Below are 20,306 nucleotides of genomic sequence, written 5' to 3'. Positions count from 1 at the left end.
TTGAACAAACTTCAAGCGTATTTTCAAACTCTTTCTCGCTTGTGATTAACATAAAATATTTTCATGTTATCAGACTTTTAAAGTTTTATAAATGGGAATTCTGTTATTTAAAGAATCAGGGGTTTACTGATATGTAGCTTTGAGTGAACCATTGGTAGCTGATAAGTCATAATTTGCACCTGGCTGCAGTTCTCACAACAGATATCTGTGAAACACACACTCACATTGAGCTGGTATCCAGCAGAAACAGCATTCTAGTGGTCAATCTGTCACCATTGAATGTTGCAGTAGTTTCCCAGGCTTGTGCTGCTGGTAGACTAGTGAGAGGCTGCCATTCAGTTTCGTGTCCAGAAGCCCAATGACCTGTACCTACTCGGTCAAAAACTTGTTCTCGTCTGTCAAGGGCGCGTTCGCACACTGTATCACCCACGTGATGATGTGCAGTCTCGTCATTTGTAAATGTTGATGGCTGCAACTTGATGTGTCGCCTTGGCAAGATGTGAGGTGGTGTCCTTCAATCTGTATCTGCCAAGTGTGTAGTAAACACGTGCAGAGTAGCGGCTGCGGATACCTGATCCACAATTTCTGCCATCTTACTCAGGTTTGTCTCTTGCATTACTGAGAGCAGGGTGTAAGGCATCTCCAGCAAGCTAGATATCCATGTGGATCCTAGGAGTGGGTCTGGTATGTCCGGTCCAGCCAAGTTACAGAGATGTCACGTGATTTGTGACTGTTTCCTGTCACCAGTTTCCTCCCTGTGCAACAAGTGTCCTAAGCATTACATGCTAGAGAGGGAAAGCTACCAAATGAGCTCGCTTTTCAGTAATTTTCCCTTTCCAGAGGCACATGTGTTTTTGATAAAGACCTCACTGCCAGAGCTGTACAAATATTAACTGACTTGGATAATAAAATAAGATATAACAACACAAACATATAACTCAGGCAATAAGGAGCAGATAAAAAATATGAGTAAGTCACTAACAATCATCAGTATCATTTCAACCATCACTTATTCCTTTACACAGTGATTTTTTAAAAAAAATTTAAGTGGGTGGAGTCATTATGTTCTGTAATGAGAAAAGAACTTACATAATTAACACCACATCATTTATTGTTTTAATCTATAATGAGTAGCTGTTATAATTTATGGATAACTTACATGCAACTGAAATTTTGTTTTGATTTTTCTAGGCAGCAAATTTGATGCTGTGAGGGATCTAATCATACCAGGTATTATTGTGATGACTATAGGAGCAATGGTGTATCTTGGTATCAAACTCTTCTGCAATTGGTAAGTTTAGTTGTGTTATTATCAGTACCATTTTGTTTCTCCAGTTGATGTTTGTATCTTTGTTCATTGAATGAGCTAAAGATATGGGGCACTATATAAAATAAGGTGGGATAAGGTAACCATTTTTTGCAATCATATGGTTTCCTTTCCCATTAGTTACCATGTATGAGTACAAAATATTTTATTTGGTCATATTTAAATATTGTAATGCAAACAGTGAATTCTCTACAGTACATATTTATTTTGTGAACTAGTTTTTGTCTTACAAGGCCATTATTGTACATTAATTGAGTGTTCTATAATTATTCATTCCTGAGACAGTGGTAACCAATGTCTTGTGATTGTCCTTTTCTTGTTAGTTTTCGTATTCTTTGTTGATATTCATAATATCTGTACATGTGACAAGCACTAAATAGTTATGACTTTATGGGTTTTTCATAAATGTGACTTATTAACTCCTGTGTAGGTGACAAAGCTAGATAGTGGTTTGAATAGGAGAATACCCAGATACATACCATTCCTGTGCTACAGGAAACACATTTAAAAAGTGTGTTCCACTCTCTACATCAGTCTATGGTGCAAAGGCATCTTCATTTCTGCATAACCGCTTTGTATGAATTTGCTTACTGGTCTCCCCCTACATTTTACCACCTCCCCCCCCCCCCTTCCACACACGTGCACGCACGCACGCACGCACACACACACACACACACACACACACACACACACACACATACACACACACACACACAAACACACACAGCCTTCCATGACTAAAGCTGATAATTCTTTGATGACAGGATGTGTTCTATCAACCAGTTCTCCCTATAAGTCAGGCTTTAACATAAATGTGTTTCCTCCCCAATTTCATTCATTGGATCTTCATTAGTTATCCAGTCTTCCAGTCTAGCCTTCAGCATTTCCCTGTAGCACCACATTTCAAAAGCTTATATTTTCTTCTTGTCTGAGCTGTTTATCATACACATTTCAAGTCTGTTCAAGGCTACACTTTAGACAAATACCTTCAGAAAATCTTTCTTAACACTTAAATTTGTATCCAACAATATTATGAAAAGGATAGAGTGCTACTCAGGTTGTAGATGAGATGTTGAATCACAGGCAGGCATAATGAAAATACCGCCGTACATACAAGGTATTGGCCAAAAGGCCTTCTTCCAAAGTAGAAAACTCACACATATCCACACAAGCACAACTCACACATGTGACCATGGATAGTCCCAGTGGTAATGTGTGTGTGAGTTCTACTTGTGTGGCTGTTAATGTGTTTTTTACTTTGGAAGAAGGCATTCTGGCTGAAAGCTTAAATGTACAGCAGGCTTTTTATTGTGACTGCTTGTGACTCAGTGTCGCGTCCATAAGGTGAGTAGCAATCTATCCTTTTCATAATGTTATTATTCCATCTGTTGTGGTGCTGTGCTTTGCAAAGTTTCACTCACTTGGTGGTGAATTTCTTCTTACTCGCACACCTCCTTGAAGTCACTGACCTGCAGTTCTCAGCCGGAAAAAGCTATAGAAAAAACAGCTGTACACATCATAACCTCAAAAATTGTTTAATCAGTGGAAGGAATAGTTAAATGAAAGTAGTTATGTGCATAATATATCATTCTATTATGACAAGCTTGCATACACCAGTTACTACCAAGCCTTACTCTAAGCTGTAAAAAGTCTGAAAAGTTCACATGTACACTTCATTCATAACTGTAGCCAGTTTATGGTAATTATGAATTACCTTTCACAGAAAGTTTACAAACAGATCATTTCTTTTAGAATTGGTCATTCAAATGTTGCTAGTATCAGTCTCATGGAACAAATTGAAGTTCGTGAGTAAGTAACATGCCTCTCAGTATTCAGATACTTTTAAAGTTCTGAATTTCACCCTGTGCATTAACTCAAATTCTCTTCTACACTTTACAGCATTTCTCAAATATTTTTGGTACCAAAATATCACAATATTAACAATTTTCAATGGAGCACATATCAATAGGTCTGATCACTGTGAGATCAAAGCCCTGACACTACTCTTCTCTCTACACAAAAGAAGCTTCTAGTTCCCTAAAAACATGTGGATATGCTAATTTCTCATTGGCAGAGAAATGTCACAGACAGTTGGAAAGCTGCATCAAGCCCGCTCAATACCATGCATCTATACAGCACCAATCAAAATCTGTCACTGCATCAGAACAGTAAATTAACATAAATAAATTTTGAAAATCCACAAATATAAATTTAATTCCCTCTTAACAAAAGTACTTTATGGAAATTATAATCTGCTCTCCCCAGTATCATAAACTGATGAAATAGTTTATAATAAATTCCCCAGCACAAGTGACTAACACACGTCATTCTTGAACATTCCTCACATGACCAATTACTTCACAGTGTAGTATAAAAGCTTTACATCAAACAGTGTTTCACATTCAGACCTTCTTTCACTCTCATAATGAAACACAACAATAGTAGGATTAGTAGTAGTAAATAAATAATTAGAAAATCAAACAAACAAAACTGGAAATAAAATTGACAGTATTTTGACAGCAGTTCAAACAGTGTCTGTCAGCTAGTGAGCTCTATCATATCACATAGATACTACATACGCCCGAGCCATCTGATACCACCTGTCTTGCATGTGACTCATACTGCATGTCTAATCACTGCTGTAATGTCCCATCTGAATGGGCATGATGCAAGGTGCTGTGCCTCACAGCCAGGAATTTCCATTGTTCAAATTTATATTTAATATTAATAAACCTCTCTCTTTCAGAAACACTTTTCTTTCTATTGCCAGCCTGCTTTTATATCCTCTCTGCTTTCGCCATCATCAGTTATTTTGCTGCACAACTAGCATACCTCATCTTCTAGTTTTAGTGTCTCATTTCCTAGTCTAATTTCTTCAGGATAGCTTGATTTAATTTGACTACATTCCAATACCCTTGCTTTACCTTTATTGGTAATCATTTCATAACCTCTTTTCAAAAAACTATACATTCCTTTCAACTGATCTTTCAAATCCTTCCATGTCTCTCATAGAATTACCATGTCATCAGCAAACTTAAAGTTTTTTGAATGAAATTCTAGCATGCCTTATGATAAATCTCCCATAAGTTGTGACTGAGTTATTTCTCTGCACTATCCTTTCTTCTAGGAGTGCTAGTCCCAAAAATTATGTAGCAGAACTTCTGTGAAGTTTGGGAAGTATGATAGAGATAGTGGCGGCAACAGATCTGTGAGGACAGGCTGTGAGGTATGCCTGGTTAGCTCAGTCAGTAGAGTATTTGATCGCAACAGGCAAAGATTCTAGTTTTGATCTGTCAGGTCTCAAAGTTTCCCTTGACTTTAAGTCCCTATGCAAATCTCTTCTTAGTTTCCCTTATTGCTTATTCAACATATGGGTCAAGTAACATCAGCGATATGTTCCAACCCTGTCCCACTCTCTTCTCAATTACTGTTCCCTCTTCATACTAAAGTTGGTTGCTGGGCTCATTATTCCCATACAGCCTCCCCCCCCCCCCCCAAAAAAAAAATCCCTCCTCCGCAGCAGAACACTGGAATGTAAGAAGACTGAAAGTTTATTTACTGTCTGGCTTGCATGTGGCCTGCTGGCCAAGGCATTGGTGCAGCTTCTGTATGCCCGATAGGGTGGCCACTGGTAATGCATGGGGATGGTAACTACAGATGATATCTGCAAGAGTGTCACCAAGCATGGTGAGGCTTGCAGTGTTGGCAAGGTGTTTTATACGGGTGAGGGTAGGAACCACATTGACTTGAACTGCTTAATATGGTTTTACCACTTTGCAAGATCTCGATGGTGTGGGCTCCTCATCATAACAAAGGAAAGGGACCAGTGTACAATGACTGAAGCAGTAATTTAATGAGATCTGTGCAGGACATGATGTGTGATCTGTTGCCCAAAGCTTTATGAATGAAAACAGGGTGCTGTGGGGCAAAGCAGGCGGGAAATGGACCTTGGCTACATGGTCTCAGAGTTGTTGTACCAATTGTGGCAATTACACTGCAAATAGTATTGGTGCAGACATAACATAATCTTCCTGTATGAGTAGTGGTTCCCATTACATCATTTCTGTTAATGATGGTCTGCCATCTGGCTTGCATGCCAGGAAGGATCTCTGTCCATTTGTCACTGTGAGAAATGAAAGCTGTCTTTAGGGTCTGATCTGAATTTTGCTGTCACATTGCTGGTGGGATGGTAGCTTGTCATATGCTGACACTGAATACTACACAAATCTGACATCCTTCAAACAAAACAGAATCGAATTGCTGGCCCTGATCTATAGTGATGTGGAGGTGGCCACCAAATTGTGTTACCCAGGTGATGACAAAGATCTTTGCTGTTGTCTCAGCAGATATGTCCATGATGAGTGTAGATTCTGCCCACTGAGTAAGGCTTAAACAAGACTTCAAATAATGTACACACAATTGAAGTGTACCTTTTTTGTTTTTGTTTTTGTTTCTAGAACCACAAAATACAGGCTCCATAAGGAACATAGATCACTCGACACTAAGAATAACTTCAAAGATACTTCTTGTTCTGGAGATAACACACACATTACAGCTGACTGCTGGATCAGTTATTTCCACAATTCTTTCCTCTTTCTGTAAATAATTTCTGTCAGTATTCACAACTGCTAGTTATTAAACTAATAGTTCTGTGACATTCACACCTGTATAATAAATTTCTTTTACTTCTATCTGTGATCACAAAATTGTTAGTTCCTTAGACTCCAAGTTTCGATCAGTGATGACCATAACAATGGTCCAGAAACTACAGGAGTACGGTGTAGTCATACTAATGCAAAGAGTGTTTTCAGAAAATGAGAGGTGCAGTTTTTGGGATATGTAGTCTAGAGCCAGTCTGTCACTGTTTTCTGGACATGTGGCAGCTGTGCAAGATATGCCTTTGCCTACAACCTACAGAGGATTGAGCAGATTTGTAGGAATGTTAAATCACTTCAGACAATATCTTCCACGGCTATCAAGTCAGCAGGAAGCATTTACTGCACTTCTCTTAGGCAAGCATACAACTGGTAGTCAGAAGATACCTTGGATTCCAGCAAGTGAAGTGGCATTTCATAAAGTCAAACAATTTTTGGCGTAAGTGGCACTGCTGGATCAGCTGCACATGAGTGTCCTATTAGCCTTCATGGTGAACATGAGCCAAAATGCAACTGGCGCAGCACTGTAACGAAGAGAAGATGGTCAAAGGCAACACCTCACCTTATAGTCACAGAAACTTACATCACAGCTGAAGGAATGGAGTGCTATCACTCACGAATTGCTGGTGATATACAAGGCTGTTACATTCTCGATTGTCTGCATAAGGAACACATTTTATAGTTTCTGCTGACCAAAAACCACTAACGTATTTCTTCCAACGTGCAACAGAGAATGGGTCACTATGGAAGTGTGGATAAGTGGAATATATAGCTCAGTTTATGACCAATGCAAGTCAGATTTCAAGTAGAAACAACACTGTTGCAGATTGCCTGTTGCGAAATTGTGCCATGGACTGAGATAGTGTCCGAGCACCAAGAGGACACAATGCTGCATGACTTGCTCAAAAGTGAACACACAGCCCTGCAGCTGTGACATATTTCTGCCCCAAATTGTGCCACATGTATCTGCTGCAACACATTCTGGGACAAACAACATCTGTATTTTACCATAGAATTTCGGGGTATAGTTTTCTAAGCATTTCATAATCTGGCTCATCTAGGAATCTGGGCAACAGCAAAGGTAATAGCGAGTGAAGTGGTGCGACCACAAATCAAGTGGGACTGCCGAGCTTGAGTGCACTCTTGCCTCAGGTAACAGCACAGCAAATTCAGCCAATAAGCATTCACTCCAGCTGTGCATTTTCCAATGTGGAAAGCAAGGTTTTCACACATACATATGGACTTTGTAGCACCATTACCTTATTCTGGTGGTCGCCACTATCTATTTACTGTAGTGGGTCATTTTACAAGCTGGCCCAAAACTACTTCCATAACAGGCATCTCTGCTGAGGCAGACGCAAAGGCATTGTTGTTTGTTTATATGGTTTTCGAGGTTTGGCATTCCTCAAACCATTGTGACTGATCGCAGATGTCAGTTCAAGAAGCAGCTGTTTAATGAGCTTCTTCAGTCATACAGCTGTAACCATCTTCACACCACTAGCTACCGTCCTGTTAGTAATAGAATGGTGGAGAGTCTGCAGTGCATGCTAAAGGCGGCACTGATATGTTACTCATAAAGGTGGATGGAAGTCTTTCCATTTGTGTTGTTAGGTTTGTGCACATCAGTAAAGGAGGATCTGCAATGTTCAGCAGCGCAGTTCGTCTATGGCAAGCAGTTGTGTGCACTAGATGAACTCACTGAACCAGCACCAGTTCAGCTGAATGCTTCAGAAACACTGACCGAGTTTGCACCACAGTTCAGCTCCCGAATGAGATGTTTTCATGCAGCCCCACCTGTCAGGCACAGAAAGATCTTCTTGCAGCATCACATGTCTGGCTCAGAGCTCATACTGTGCACCCACTGTTATGTCCACTGTATACTGGTCCCTACAGGTGCTTTTGAAAGAGGACAACCCTTTCAAGATTGACCAGAAGGGCAGGTACCTAACAGTCCCCATAGAGCGACTGAAGCCAGCCTACCTCTGCCAGGACTGACCTCCACAGCTCTGTCCTGTCAGTTTTCCATTGAACTGAATGCCAAATGGCATTGCAGCATTCCTGGGGTGCCAGAGGCTCATACTGTTCTGCCAGCTGCTGCTGAGCTCAAATGTAATAATGTATCTCACACAGAATGATCTCCGTGCCAACCAGGATGGATTCCAAAAACATTGATCATATGAAACCCTTCTCACACTTTTCTCACATTACATCCTGAATGCCATACATCAAGGCAGTCAGATAGATGCAGTTTTTCTTGATTACCCAATAGAATTTGACTCAGTACCACATCTATGCTTACAATCAAAAATATGAGAGCATCAGGTGACAAGCGAATTTGCAACTGTACTGAGGTTTCTTTGGTAGCGAGGATCCAGCGTGTTATCCTGGATGGAGAGTCATCGACAAGTGTAGAGGTAACTTTGTGTGTGCCCCACAGAAGTGTGTTGGGAACCCTGCTGAAACTGTCCGCTTCACAAAATTTAAAAATATAATATCCCATGACTACAGCATTGACAAGCCACAGCTGGAATTGGCCAACTCATACAAATACCTGGGTGTCACACTTTTCAGGGATATGAAATGAAGCAATCACATAGCTCATTCACAGATAAAACAGGTGGCAGACTTTGGTTTATTGGAAGAATACTATGGAGAGGCAATCAGTTTACAAAGAAGATTGCATACAGATCACTCAAGCAATCCATCTACATTTATATCTACATCTGTGCTCTGCAAACCACTGTGAGTTGCATAGCAGAGGGCATATCCTACTGTACCAGTTATTAGGGTTTCTTCCTGTTCAATTCATGTATGAAACATAGGAAGAATGATTGTTGGAACACCTTTGTGCATGCAGTAATTATTCTAATCTTATCCCCATGATCTCTGTGTGGGCGATACATAGGGGGTTGTAGTATATCCCTAGAGCAATCATTTAAAGCCAGTTCTTGAAACTTTGTTAATAGACTTTCTTGGGATAGTTTACACCTGTCTTCAAGAGTCTGCCAGTTCAGTTCCTTCAGTATCTCTGTGACTGCCTCCGATGGATTAAACAAACCTGTGACTATTAGTGCTGCCCTTCTCTGTATATATTCAATCTCCCCTCATTAGTCCTATCTAGTATGGGTCGCACACACTTGGGAAATATTCTAGAACCAGTTGCACAAGTGATTTGTAAGCAATCTTTTTTGTAGACTTATTGCACTACCCCAGTATTCTACCAATACACTGAAGTCTACCACCTGCTTTACCCACTTCATGTCCCTACAAAAGTGTTACACCCAAGTATTTGTATGAGTTGACTGATTCCAACAGTGACTCATTTATATTGTAGTCATAGGACACTTGAAGTGCAAAATTTTACATTTCTGAACATTTAGAGCAAGTTGCCAGTCTGCACTGCTTTGAAATCTTATCAAGATCTGATTGAATATTTATGCACCTTCTCTGAGATAGTAATTTGTTATAGATAGCTGCATCGTCTGCAAGAAGCCTTATTTTACTATTAATATTGTCTGAAAGGTCATTAATATACAACATGAACGCCAAGGGTCCCAACACTCTTCCCTGGGGCACACCCAAAGTTACTTCTATGTCTGACAATGCCTCTCCAACCATGATAATATGCTGTGTTCTCCCTACCAAAAAATTCTCAATCCAGTCACAAATTTCACTTGATACCCCATATGATCATACTTTTGATAACAAGCATAGGTGTAGTACTGAGTCAAATGCTTTTTGGAAATTAAGAAACACTGCATCTACCTGGTTGCCTTGATTGAAAACTTTCAGTATGTCATGTGAAAAAAGAGTGATTTGGGTTTCACATGATCGATGTTTTCAAAATCCATGCTGGTCAGAACTGACATGGTCATTCTTTTCAGAATACCTCATACTGTTTGAGCTCAGACTATGTTATAAGATTTTACAACAAATTGATGTCAAGGTTGTTGAACAGCAGTTTTGTGGATCAGGTCTACTATCCTCCTTGTAGGCGGGTGTGACTTGTGCCTTTTTCCAAGAAATAGGAATGGTTTTTTGTTCGAGAGATCTACAATAGACTATAGTTAGAAGAGGGGCTAGCTCAGTCACAAATTCAGTATAGAATCTGACGGAGATTCCATCAGGGCCTGGAGCTTTGTTCAATTTTAATGATTTCAACTGTTTCACATCACCACTGACACTAATACTTATTTCATTCATCTTGGATTAAATTGGGGATGTTCTACTGGGTTTTCCTTTGTAAAGGAACATTTGAAAACTCAGTTAAGTGTTTCAGCTTTAGATTTGCTGTCCTCAATTTCAGTTCCTGTCTCATTCACTATGGACTGGAAACTAACTTTGGTGCCACTAGCAGCCTTCTTTACATATGACCAAAATTTCATTGGATTTTGTGAAATGTCATTTAATGTTGTTATTCTATGGTAGTCATTGAAGGCATCAAACATTGCTCTCTTGACAGCCAAATGTGTTTAATCCAGCATCTATCTATAGCCCTACACTGTTTTACGCCTATTATGCTGTAATCTCTCTTTCTGTAGAAGTTTCTTTACATATACACTCCTGGAAATTGAAATAAGAACACCGTGAATTCATTGTCCCAGGAAGGGGAAACTTTATTGACACATTCCTGGGGTCAGATACATCACATGATCACACTGACAGAACCACAGGCACATAGACACAGGCAACAGAGCATGCACAATGTCGGCACTAGTACAGCGTATATCCACCTTTCGCAGCAATGCAGGCTGCTATTCTCCCATGGAGACGATCGTAGAGATGCTGGATGTAGTCCTGTGGAACGGCTTGCCATGCCATTTCCACCTGGCGCCTCAGTTGGACCAGCGTTCGTGCTGGACGTGCAGACCGCGTGAGACGACGCTTCATCCAGTCCCAAACATGCTCAATGGGGGACAGATCCGGAGATCTTGCTGGCCAGGGTAGTTGACTTACACCTTCTAGAGCACGTTGGGTGGCACGGGATACATGTGGACATGCATTGTCCTGTTGGAACAGCAAGTTCCCTTGCCGGTCTAGGAATAGTAGAACGATGGGTTCGATGATGGTTTGGATGTACCGTGCACTATTCAGTGTCCCCTCGACGATCACCAGTGGTGTACGGCCAGTGTAGGAGATCGCTCCGCACACCATGATGCCGGGTGTTGGCCCTGTGTGCCTCGGTCGTATGCAGTCCTGATTGTGGCGCTCACCTGCACGGCGCCAAACACGCATACGACCATCATTGGCACCAAGGCAGAAGCGACTCTCATCGCTGAAGACGACACGTCTCCATTCGTCCCTCCATTTATGCCTGTCGCGACACCACTGGAGGCGGGCTGCACGATGTTGGGGCGTGAGCGGAAGACGGCCTAACGGTGTGCGGGACCGTAGCCCAGCTTCATGGAGACGGTTGCGAATGGTCCTCGCCGATACCCCAGGAGCAACAGTGTCCCTAATTTGCTGGGAAGTGGCGGTGCGGTCCCCTACGGCACTGCGTAGGATCCTACGGTCTTGGCGTGCATCCGTGCGTCGCTGCGGTCCGGTCCCAGGTCGACGGGCACGTGCACCTTCCGCCGACCACTGGCGACAACATCGATGTACTGTGGGGACCTCACGCCCCACGTGGTGAGCAATTCGGCGGTACGTCCACCCGGCCTCCCGCATGCCCACTATATGCCCTCGCTCAAAGTCCGTCAACTGCACATACGGTTCACGTCCACGCTGTCGCGGCATGCTACCAGTGTTAAAGACTGCGATGGAGCTCCATATGCCACGGCAAACTGGCTGACACTGACGGTGGCGGTGCACAAATGCTGCGCAGCTAGCGCCATTCGACGGCCAACACCGCGGTTCCTGGTGTGTCCGCTGTGCCGTGCGTGTGATCATTGCTTGTACAGCCCTCTCGCAGTGTCCGGAGCAAGTATGGTGGGTCTGACACACCGGTGTCAATGTGTTCTTTTTTCCATTTCCACGAGTGTATATCTTTCTGCTTGTTTTAGTTGTCCTTTGTACTTTGGTAATCATTGTTACCATAATCACATCATGGTCACTGATACCAGTTTCAATGTGGACATCCCTAAAGACGTCCGGTCTCTTTGTTGCCATTACATCGAGTATATTTCCATCATGAGTGGGGTTCTAATACCCTAGAATATTACTCAGTTTTGTGGAACCCATACTAAATAAGATTGATTGTATGCAGAGAACAGCAGCACAAATGGTCACAGATTTGTTTGACCCTTGGGAGAGCGTTGCAGAGATGCTGAATAAACTAAACTGGCAAATAGCTGAAGACAGACACAAACTATCCAAGGAAGCCTGCTTGAAAAGTTTCAAGAACCAGCTTTAAACAATGGCTCCAAGAATATACTATAACCCCCTATGTAGCACTCTCAGAGGATCTGTGAGGACAAGATTAGATTAATTACAAATCACACAGTGGGATTTGAACAGTCATTCTTCTTCTCAAACTCCATACTTGAGTGGAACAGGAAGAACCCCTAATAAATGGCATAATGGGAAGTATCCTCTGTGATACACTTCATAGTTGTTTGCAAAGTAGGGATGTAGTTCAGCTGCCTGGCATGAATGAGTGATTAATATGTCTGAGTCAAAAGCAAACAATGAAGTCTTTGAACAGTCCTAAGTTATAGGAAGTTCATTTACACAATTTAGGTACTAAAATGGATGTAACACCAAGCCTTCTGGGGCTCCATATTTTATCTTCCTAGGTATTGAATTTAGTTTCACTCTTGGGATGCTGTTTGGAAAAGGTGGTCCTCTAGTTTGTGTTATGATAGTAAGATCTCAGCCATGAAAGAGTGATGGAAATTAAGTCCATGACATTTTAGTTTCCTTAAGTTAAATTGTAAGATGAAGAATCAAAGACTTCAGAAAGTTCAGATAATAGACAGCTTGGTCTTTGCTGTCTAAATCTGTCAGGGTTTCATTTTTGAAGTCAAATATGGCTTTTGCTGCAGAAAAATGAAAATCTGTATGAAGAAGATATAAGTTAAAGGAGACACAATGGCTGAGTAATACCTCACTTCAAAATTCTAAGAGCTGCTGATACACATAGACAAGTACAAAAAGCTGTCCTAGCTATCAGAAATGCTAGTTCCTTCCTCATGAATGGTAGAGGTGTAGGCTGGGGAAGCCCAGAAAAAGAGGGACATGTCACTTAGACCCCAGGTGAGAGTCATCCTTTAGTTGGATGGATGAAAGATTGCGAAGATGAAGGGAAAAGTGCCACAGAGAGGGAGCGGTGGGGTCCAAACAAGATAAATATGTTTTCTTTGTTTAATGTATTACTTAATTTAAATAATTTTATTCTAATTATTATCTTACTGTATAGTGCAGAACTGATTTATTCTATTATAATTTACTTGTAACATGTGTGGACTATGAAAGGACAGAGGCAAAAGTAAAAATGGATTAAGAGGAAAAGGAATGAATACTGAAATTAAGAACTAGAAATAAAGTGAAATAGGAGATTCGAGAAAATCCAAAAGAGGGAGCAAGAGAAACAAGGTTAAAAAAAGAAAGGGAGAAGGTTGAGTGTTAATGTGGGATGAATCCAGGATGTGGCAGGATGTGAGGTTAAATTAGTGGGCTGATTTTTTTAATACTGTTTCCACATTAGCCATGTTGTTGTCACATCTACATCTATACTCCAAAAAAGACCTTGCAGTGTGTGGCAGAGTGTACTTTGTTTACCAGTGTCACTTGCCCCCTTTCCTGTTCTAATCACGAATAATTCATAGGAAGAACGAATGCCGGTAAGCCTCCATGTGGGCTTGAATCTCTCTAATTTTATCCTCATGGTCTCTCTTTATTATATATTTTATTTATTTATTTATTTCTTGTTCTGGTGATCCATGTTGTGCCAATATCACAGGATATGGAACTTATCAGAAATCTATAGTAGCACATAAAAACAAAACAAAATGATTTCATATTACAGTAAACAGTATCTTAGGTTCTACTACAGAAATTCAATTTTGAGACATAAATAAATATAACAAAATAATAAGTGTTACAGAAAATAAATATTGCAAAATATGTGTTTACAATAAAGAATAGTCAGGATTACAAATGTAGATTTGAGCATATATTTGCAGTTAACAATACAAGAAATGCTAAACAATGTACTTCAGGAACTCTTCTATGGAATAAAATGATCCTTGTAATAGGAACTGCCTTAAAGTTTTTTTTTAAACAAGAGCTCATCTTCTACTAAACACTTAATTCTTGAAGGGAGGGCATTAAAAATCTTACAGCCAGTGAAATGGACTCCTTTCTGTACCATACTTAGATTTGCCTGTTCACAGCAGATATCATGTTTTCTTCTCGTCTCATGACTATTATACTCACTATTCAGTTTAAAAATGGATTTCTTTCTTTATGAAACACATCAAAGAGGATATATATTGCACAGTAGATATAAGGATTCCAAGTTTCTTACAAAGATTCCTGCATGTGGCTCTTGGATGGACTTCACACATGATCTTTATGGCTCTTTTTTGTGCACACAGTACTTTTTTAGCCAGTGACTGATTTCCCCAAAATGCAGACATCAAAAAAAGTTTTGCTTCACCCTGATTCCCAAAACTCCTGAAGACAGACGTTGACTGTGGATATTGTATCGTGGGCACAGTCCCTTTGACTGTTCAGAGATGTCACTAAACCCGCCCAAAAATGTAAACAACCATGCATAAGCAGCGCATGTTAGACAGAGGGGGTCAAACAGCCAATCAGTTCCAGTCATTCCACCAGGAAGGAGGTACACAGCTCATGTTGTCTGTAGTTCAACCATGCCTAGATGGTCAATAATGCGGTTCGATCATGTCCGCATTATTACTTTGTGCCAGGAAGGGCTCTCAACAAGGGAAGTGTCCAGGCATCTTGGAGTGAAACAAAGCAATGTTGTTTGGACATGGAGGAGATTCAGAGAGACAGGAACTGTCAATGACATCCCTTGCTCAGGCCACCCAAGGGCTACTACTGCAGTGGATGACCGCTACCTACAGATTATGGCTTGGAGGAACCCTGACAGCAGCACCAACATGTTGAATAATGCTTTTTGTGCAGCCTCAGGACATCATGTTATGACTCAAACAGTGCGTAATAGGCTGCATGATGCGCAACTTCACTCTTGACATCCATGGCGAGGTCCATCTTTGCAGCCATGACATCATGCAGCGCAGTACAGATGGGTCCAACAACATGCCGAATGGACCACTCAGGATTGGCATCACGTTCTCTTCACCGGTGAGTGTCGCATACGACTTCAACCAGCCAATCATCAGAGACATGTTTGGAGGCAACCTGGTCAGACTGCATGCCTTAGACACACTGTCCAGAGAGTGTATCAAGGTGGAGGTTTCCTGCTGTTTTGGGGTGGCATTATGTGGGGCCGACGAACGCCACTGGTGGTCATGGAAGGCATTGTAATGGCTGTATGATATGTGAATGCCATCCTCCAACCACTAGTGCAACCATATCAGCAGCATATTGGCGAGGCATTCGTCTTCATGGACAACAATTCGCGGCCCCATCATGCACATCTTATGAATGACTTCCTTCAGGATAACGACATCGCTCGACTAGAGTGGCCAGCATGCTCTCCAGACATGAACCCCTTTCAAACATGACTGAGATAGACTGAAAAGAACTGTTTATTGATGACATGACCCACCAACCACTCTGAGTGATCTACACCAAATTTCTGTTGAGGAGTGGGACAGTCTGTACCAATAGTATCTTGATGAACTTGTGGATAGTATGCCACAAAGAATACAGGCATGCATCAGTGCAAGAGGACATGCTACTGGGTATTAGAGGTACTGCTGTGTACCGTAATCTGGACCACCACCTCTGAAGGTCTCGCTGTATGGTGGTACAACATGCAATGTGTGATTTTCATGAGCAATAAAAAGGGCAGAAATGATGTTTATGTTGATCTCTATTTCAATTTTCTGTACAGGTTCTGGAACTCCCGGAACCGAGGTGATGCAAAACTTTTTTTTGATTTGTGTATAATTCCATATGTCATAATGGTGTGAAAATAACCATAATAGGCTGACTTCATGATTTCCATACTTCTATAAGAAGAAACAAGGCGTAATGGGTAAGTTGCTGAACTCAATCTTTTGCATAGATCCAGGATGTGGTTTGACCAGTTCAGTTAACTGTCAATTTGCAAGCCTACATATCCACCCTGGTTATCACCTGCTCACTTATTTTTACTACTATTTCTTCATCTTTGAATGTTATGTGGAACTGAACATAGTTTGTTTCAGTGTAATTTAAAGAAAGACCATTAATGTTAAACCAGTTCACTGTTGTGAGATGTATTAGGAAGAAGCAATGTATTTGTTGACTCTTCTAGGAATGTGTACTCTCACAACTTTAAAAATAAATCACACCTTGATGCAGAATGGCTGTCTTACAGTGCCTGCCACTGGAGTTGCTTGGTCATATCTGTGATGTTTTTGTGCTTACTAAATGAACTTCTCACCTTGTCAATATGGAGACTGTGTGAAGTCTTACACACAACACATTGTCAAAATTGACAAAAAATTTAATTTTTTTTTATTTTTGACATGTTCTGTTTCTGATTGATACATTAGAGCTGACAACTGAAGTACAGAAGAGCATACCTACTATATCTTATAGCTATGTTCTTCAGAGCTTACTACAATCACTCTGCGGTATAAAACTGAAACTAGTAACAGTGAGCCACCACAGGTTAAGGCTGTGAAGAGCAAACCAGAAGGCATGTTGATAAAATTGTATAGGAGGAAGGGGCTGTCATTGTGGGAACTGGTGACAGATATTGGTCAGGTACATGACAACCATGCTTATTTTCTACTAATAAGGATGGACAGAGGTGTCTAAGAAATTGCTGACTGATTCCATGCACTGGGGTGTTAGAAAAGTCCACATATGCAGCTCAGTAAGGGTGTTTATGAGGAAGAGGCAGAAAAGATTGGGAATGCTGTACTCTATTTTGGCACTGTTCTGAAAAACGTTCATATTCATCTTCATAATAGGATGGTGCTGAGCATACATGAATACTGTGTCCACCAAACAAAGCTGACTTAAGCAACAATTATTTAAAACATAGTATTTCCAGTGTCATTCAGCAACATAAAGCAAGTAAGGCTAAACCAATAGTTTACTAAAATCACAGATAACTATTTCTAAAAATGTCTGAGATTTCTGCAATGAATAAGACCATGCTCCAGATTCCATGAGAGAGCATGTACACCCTATCCTCCTCCCACTTCCAGGAACCTGTGGATACAGTAGAGTAAGCGGCATGTAGTGAAAATTAGTAGCCCAAATCATGCTGCAAATGTTTCAGGGAGAAGTGGGGGCAGGGGTGGCTATATCTCTCCCCTATGGACACTTAAGCCTTTGGATCCAAAAGTTCACAATTACCTCCTTCTTATACTTTTCTTGTCAGTATTTTTCTAAGTCATTGAGAAGGAAATCATTAAAGCAATATGTTATTGCTACCTTTCTCCTTCTCCTCTGTAGCCCTTATCTGATGGGCTTTTGTATCCTTCTGCTTCTGTATTTGGAGTTTGCAGAGACATCTCCTTGTCTGGCAGCTTTTTCATTTATTTTAAAGTGCTTTTATATTCCCAGGTGAAAGCAGGTGTGTTTTTTATAAAGAGAAAATGGTCTCTGTTAAATCTAGCTGTTGCTTTGAACTGAACTTGAACAAAGGGTTGAGTGTGGTACAAAATTCTTCATATACTTCTTACAAATTATTGTAGGACTATTATCAATAAATGTTGAATATGAAACAATGGAAAATCCAGGATGGAATGTAACAATATTATGAGAAAGAAAGATGCTGCTCACCATATTGTGGAGGTGCTGAGTTGCAGATAGGCACAACAAAATATTTTCACACTTAAACCTTTCAGCCAATGGCCTTTGTCAACAATAGACACACATACGCACACACACGCTCATGCAAATGCAACTCACACACACGACTGCGGTCTCAGGCAACCAAAACCACACTGCAAGCAGCATCACCAATGCACAATGGAGTGGCAACTGAGTGGGGTAAGGAGGAGGCTGGGGCGGGGAGGGGGAGGGATAGTATGGTGGGGATGGCAGGTAGTGAAGTTCTGCAGGTTGGGCAGTGGGCAGGGGAGAGGTGAGGGGGGGGAAGGAGAAGCGGAAAAGGAAAGACACACATAGAAAAAAAAAAGAAAAGGACTGGGTGTGATGGTGGAATGATGGCTATGTAGAGCTGGAATTGGAGCAGGGAAGGGGGTGGATGGGTGAGGACAGTGACTAACGAAGGTTGAGGACATGAGGGTTATGGGAATGTAGGTTGTATTGCAGGGAATGTTCCCATCTGCGCAATTCAGAAAAGCTGGTGTTGGTGGGAAGGATCCATATGGCACAGGCTGTGAAGAAGTCATTGAAGTGAAGGATATTATGTTTGGCAGCATGTTCAGCAACAGGGTGGTCCACTTGTTTCTTGGCCACAGTTTGTCGGCAGCCATTCATGCAAACAGACAAACAGACCTTTCCCGTCATGTTATGCCAGCAAATTATGCTTCAAAACACACTTCTTTGAGACTACATTCATTTTATGCTCCCCCTACCTTCAGATGTTTACATTTATTTACATGTCATTAATACTGTTTCTTTTCTTATGATGTTTTGCAGTAGCTATCTTAAATATTTCCACTGTGAAATTCTGCAGTGCCGTTACTGCATTGATGCATAAGTTCATAGAATTTTTCCATAAGTTTAATAAACACAACAGATACACATAACAGAGACTTTAGTCATTAATAATATATTCCCATTCACTACTTATAAATGTCTCCCAATGTTGGGGTAATTTTTCAATTCTGCGACTGTAGAAATCACATGATTTTGAAGCGAAGAACTCATTGAGCCATTGAATGTTGTTCAACAGAGAGCCAAAAAGGTGAAAATCTGAGGGCACAGGATCAGGTGTATATGGTGGACATGGAATTACTTCCCAACCCAACTCCTGTATAGCATTTTTTGTCAGTCCAGCAGGATGTGGGTTGGTGCTACCATGGAGTAGCGTCACTTCACATAGTCTTCCTGATTATTGTTCTTAGATTGCATCTACAAGATGTCTCAGTTGCTGACAATAAACGTCAGCAGTGATGGTTACATCTTGGAGAAGCAGTTCATAGTACACCACATCATTACTGTCCCACCAGATGCATAAAATTATCTTTTCTGGATGTGTGCAGGTCTTTGTACAGGGAACTGGTGCTTTGTTTGGGATCAACCATTCCTTTCTTTTCCTTATGCTTGCATAAAGACACCATCTATCATCACCAGTAACAGTACAGAATAGGAACAGACAGAGTTGTTCATGAGCCAAATGATGACAAGCAAGCAGAGATGCACATATGGCCATCCACTGTTTTTGTGATTTTGGCTTAGAGAATGCAGTACCCATACACCCGATTTTTGAGCCTTAGCCATTGCATGCAAATGTCACACGATGGTGGAACGATCACAGTTCATCACATTTGCCAGTTCTCAAGTACACTGGTGTGGATAGTTGTGGATTAATGCGTTAAAATGATCTTCATCAAACCAGAAAGGTCTTCCTGAATGTGGAGAATCACTAATGTCAAAACAATACTCCTTAAAATGAGAAAACAATTTTTTTGCCATGCTCTGTCAAAAAGCTTTATCTCCATAGGCACAAATATTTCTGGCTGCCTTTACTGTTGTTATCCCTCTGTTGAAATCAAATGGAAGAATACGTTGGAGACATTCAGATTTCTCCACTTGACGGTCTATCATCTACCATCCACAATAGCAAAAGTGAACTGCAAATAGAAAATGAAACTCGATAAATAAATCCATAGGAATCGGAATACCAACATGCAAAACAAAATGCAACAAATTTATGCACCAATCTAACAGTAAATAATTGATGTTCCTTTTAATAGGTGTAATGCTAATAATTCTTCTGTTATGTTGAACTCAATATCTACACCATGAACAAAAATTACTAACTGAGCGGGATCTAACAAACCAGTGCTCTTGTCCTAAAAAATGACAAATGCTTCAAATGTGACAGCATGAGCACACAAACTATTGTTAATGTCATCAGCCATCATACCAGTTCATCAAACAATTGTTGTTTCCATAAAATTATTTCTTTGAACTTCTTTTTTATCAAGACATAGTACATCTGGAATGTCCAAGAGGCATGTGTTTATGAATTCGCCTTCAGCAAAAGGCTGTAACGCTCTGGGAATTAATCTACTCACTATAAAACTAGCTTCAAT

The 20,306-nt window shown here is 40.8% G+C and overlaps 1 protein-coding gene across 1 annotated transcript in view; it reads left to right on the top strand.

Annotated features, from left to right (window-relative positions):
- Nucleotides 1-20,306, top strand: part of LOC126259842 (uncharacterized) — a 595,122-nt gene that overhangs the window by 546,266 nt on the left and 28,550 nt on the right. The window contains exon 4 of the mRNA XM_049956899.1: nucleotides 1,192-1,291. Within this exon, the coding sequence (XP_049812856.1) occupies nucleotides 1,192-1,291 (100 nt within the window). The remainder of the gene's footprint in view (nucleotides 1-1,191; nucleotides 1,292-20,306) is intronic.

Source organism: Schistocerca nitens, chromosome 5 (assembly GCF_023898315.1).
Source record: "Schistocerca nitens isolate TAMUIC-IGC-003100 chromosome 5, iqSchNite1.1, whole genome shotgun sequence".
NCBI classification, from domain to species: Eukaryota; Metazoa; Arthropoda; class Insecta; order Orthoptera; family Acrididae; genus Schistocerca; species Schistocerca nitens.
The sequence above is the reverse complement of the archived record's forward strand: the minus strand, read 5'-3'. Positions and strand labels throughout refer to the sequence as shown.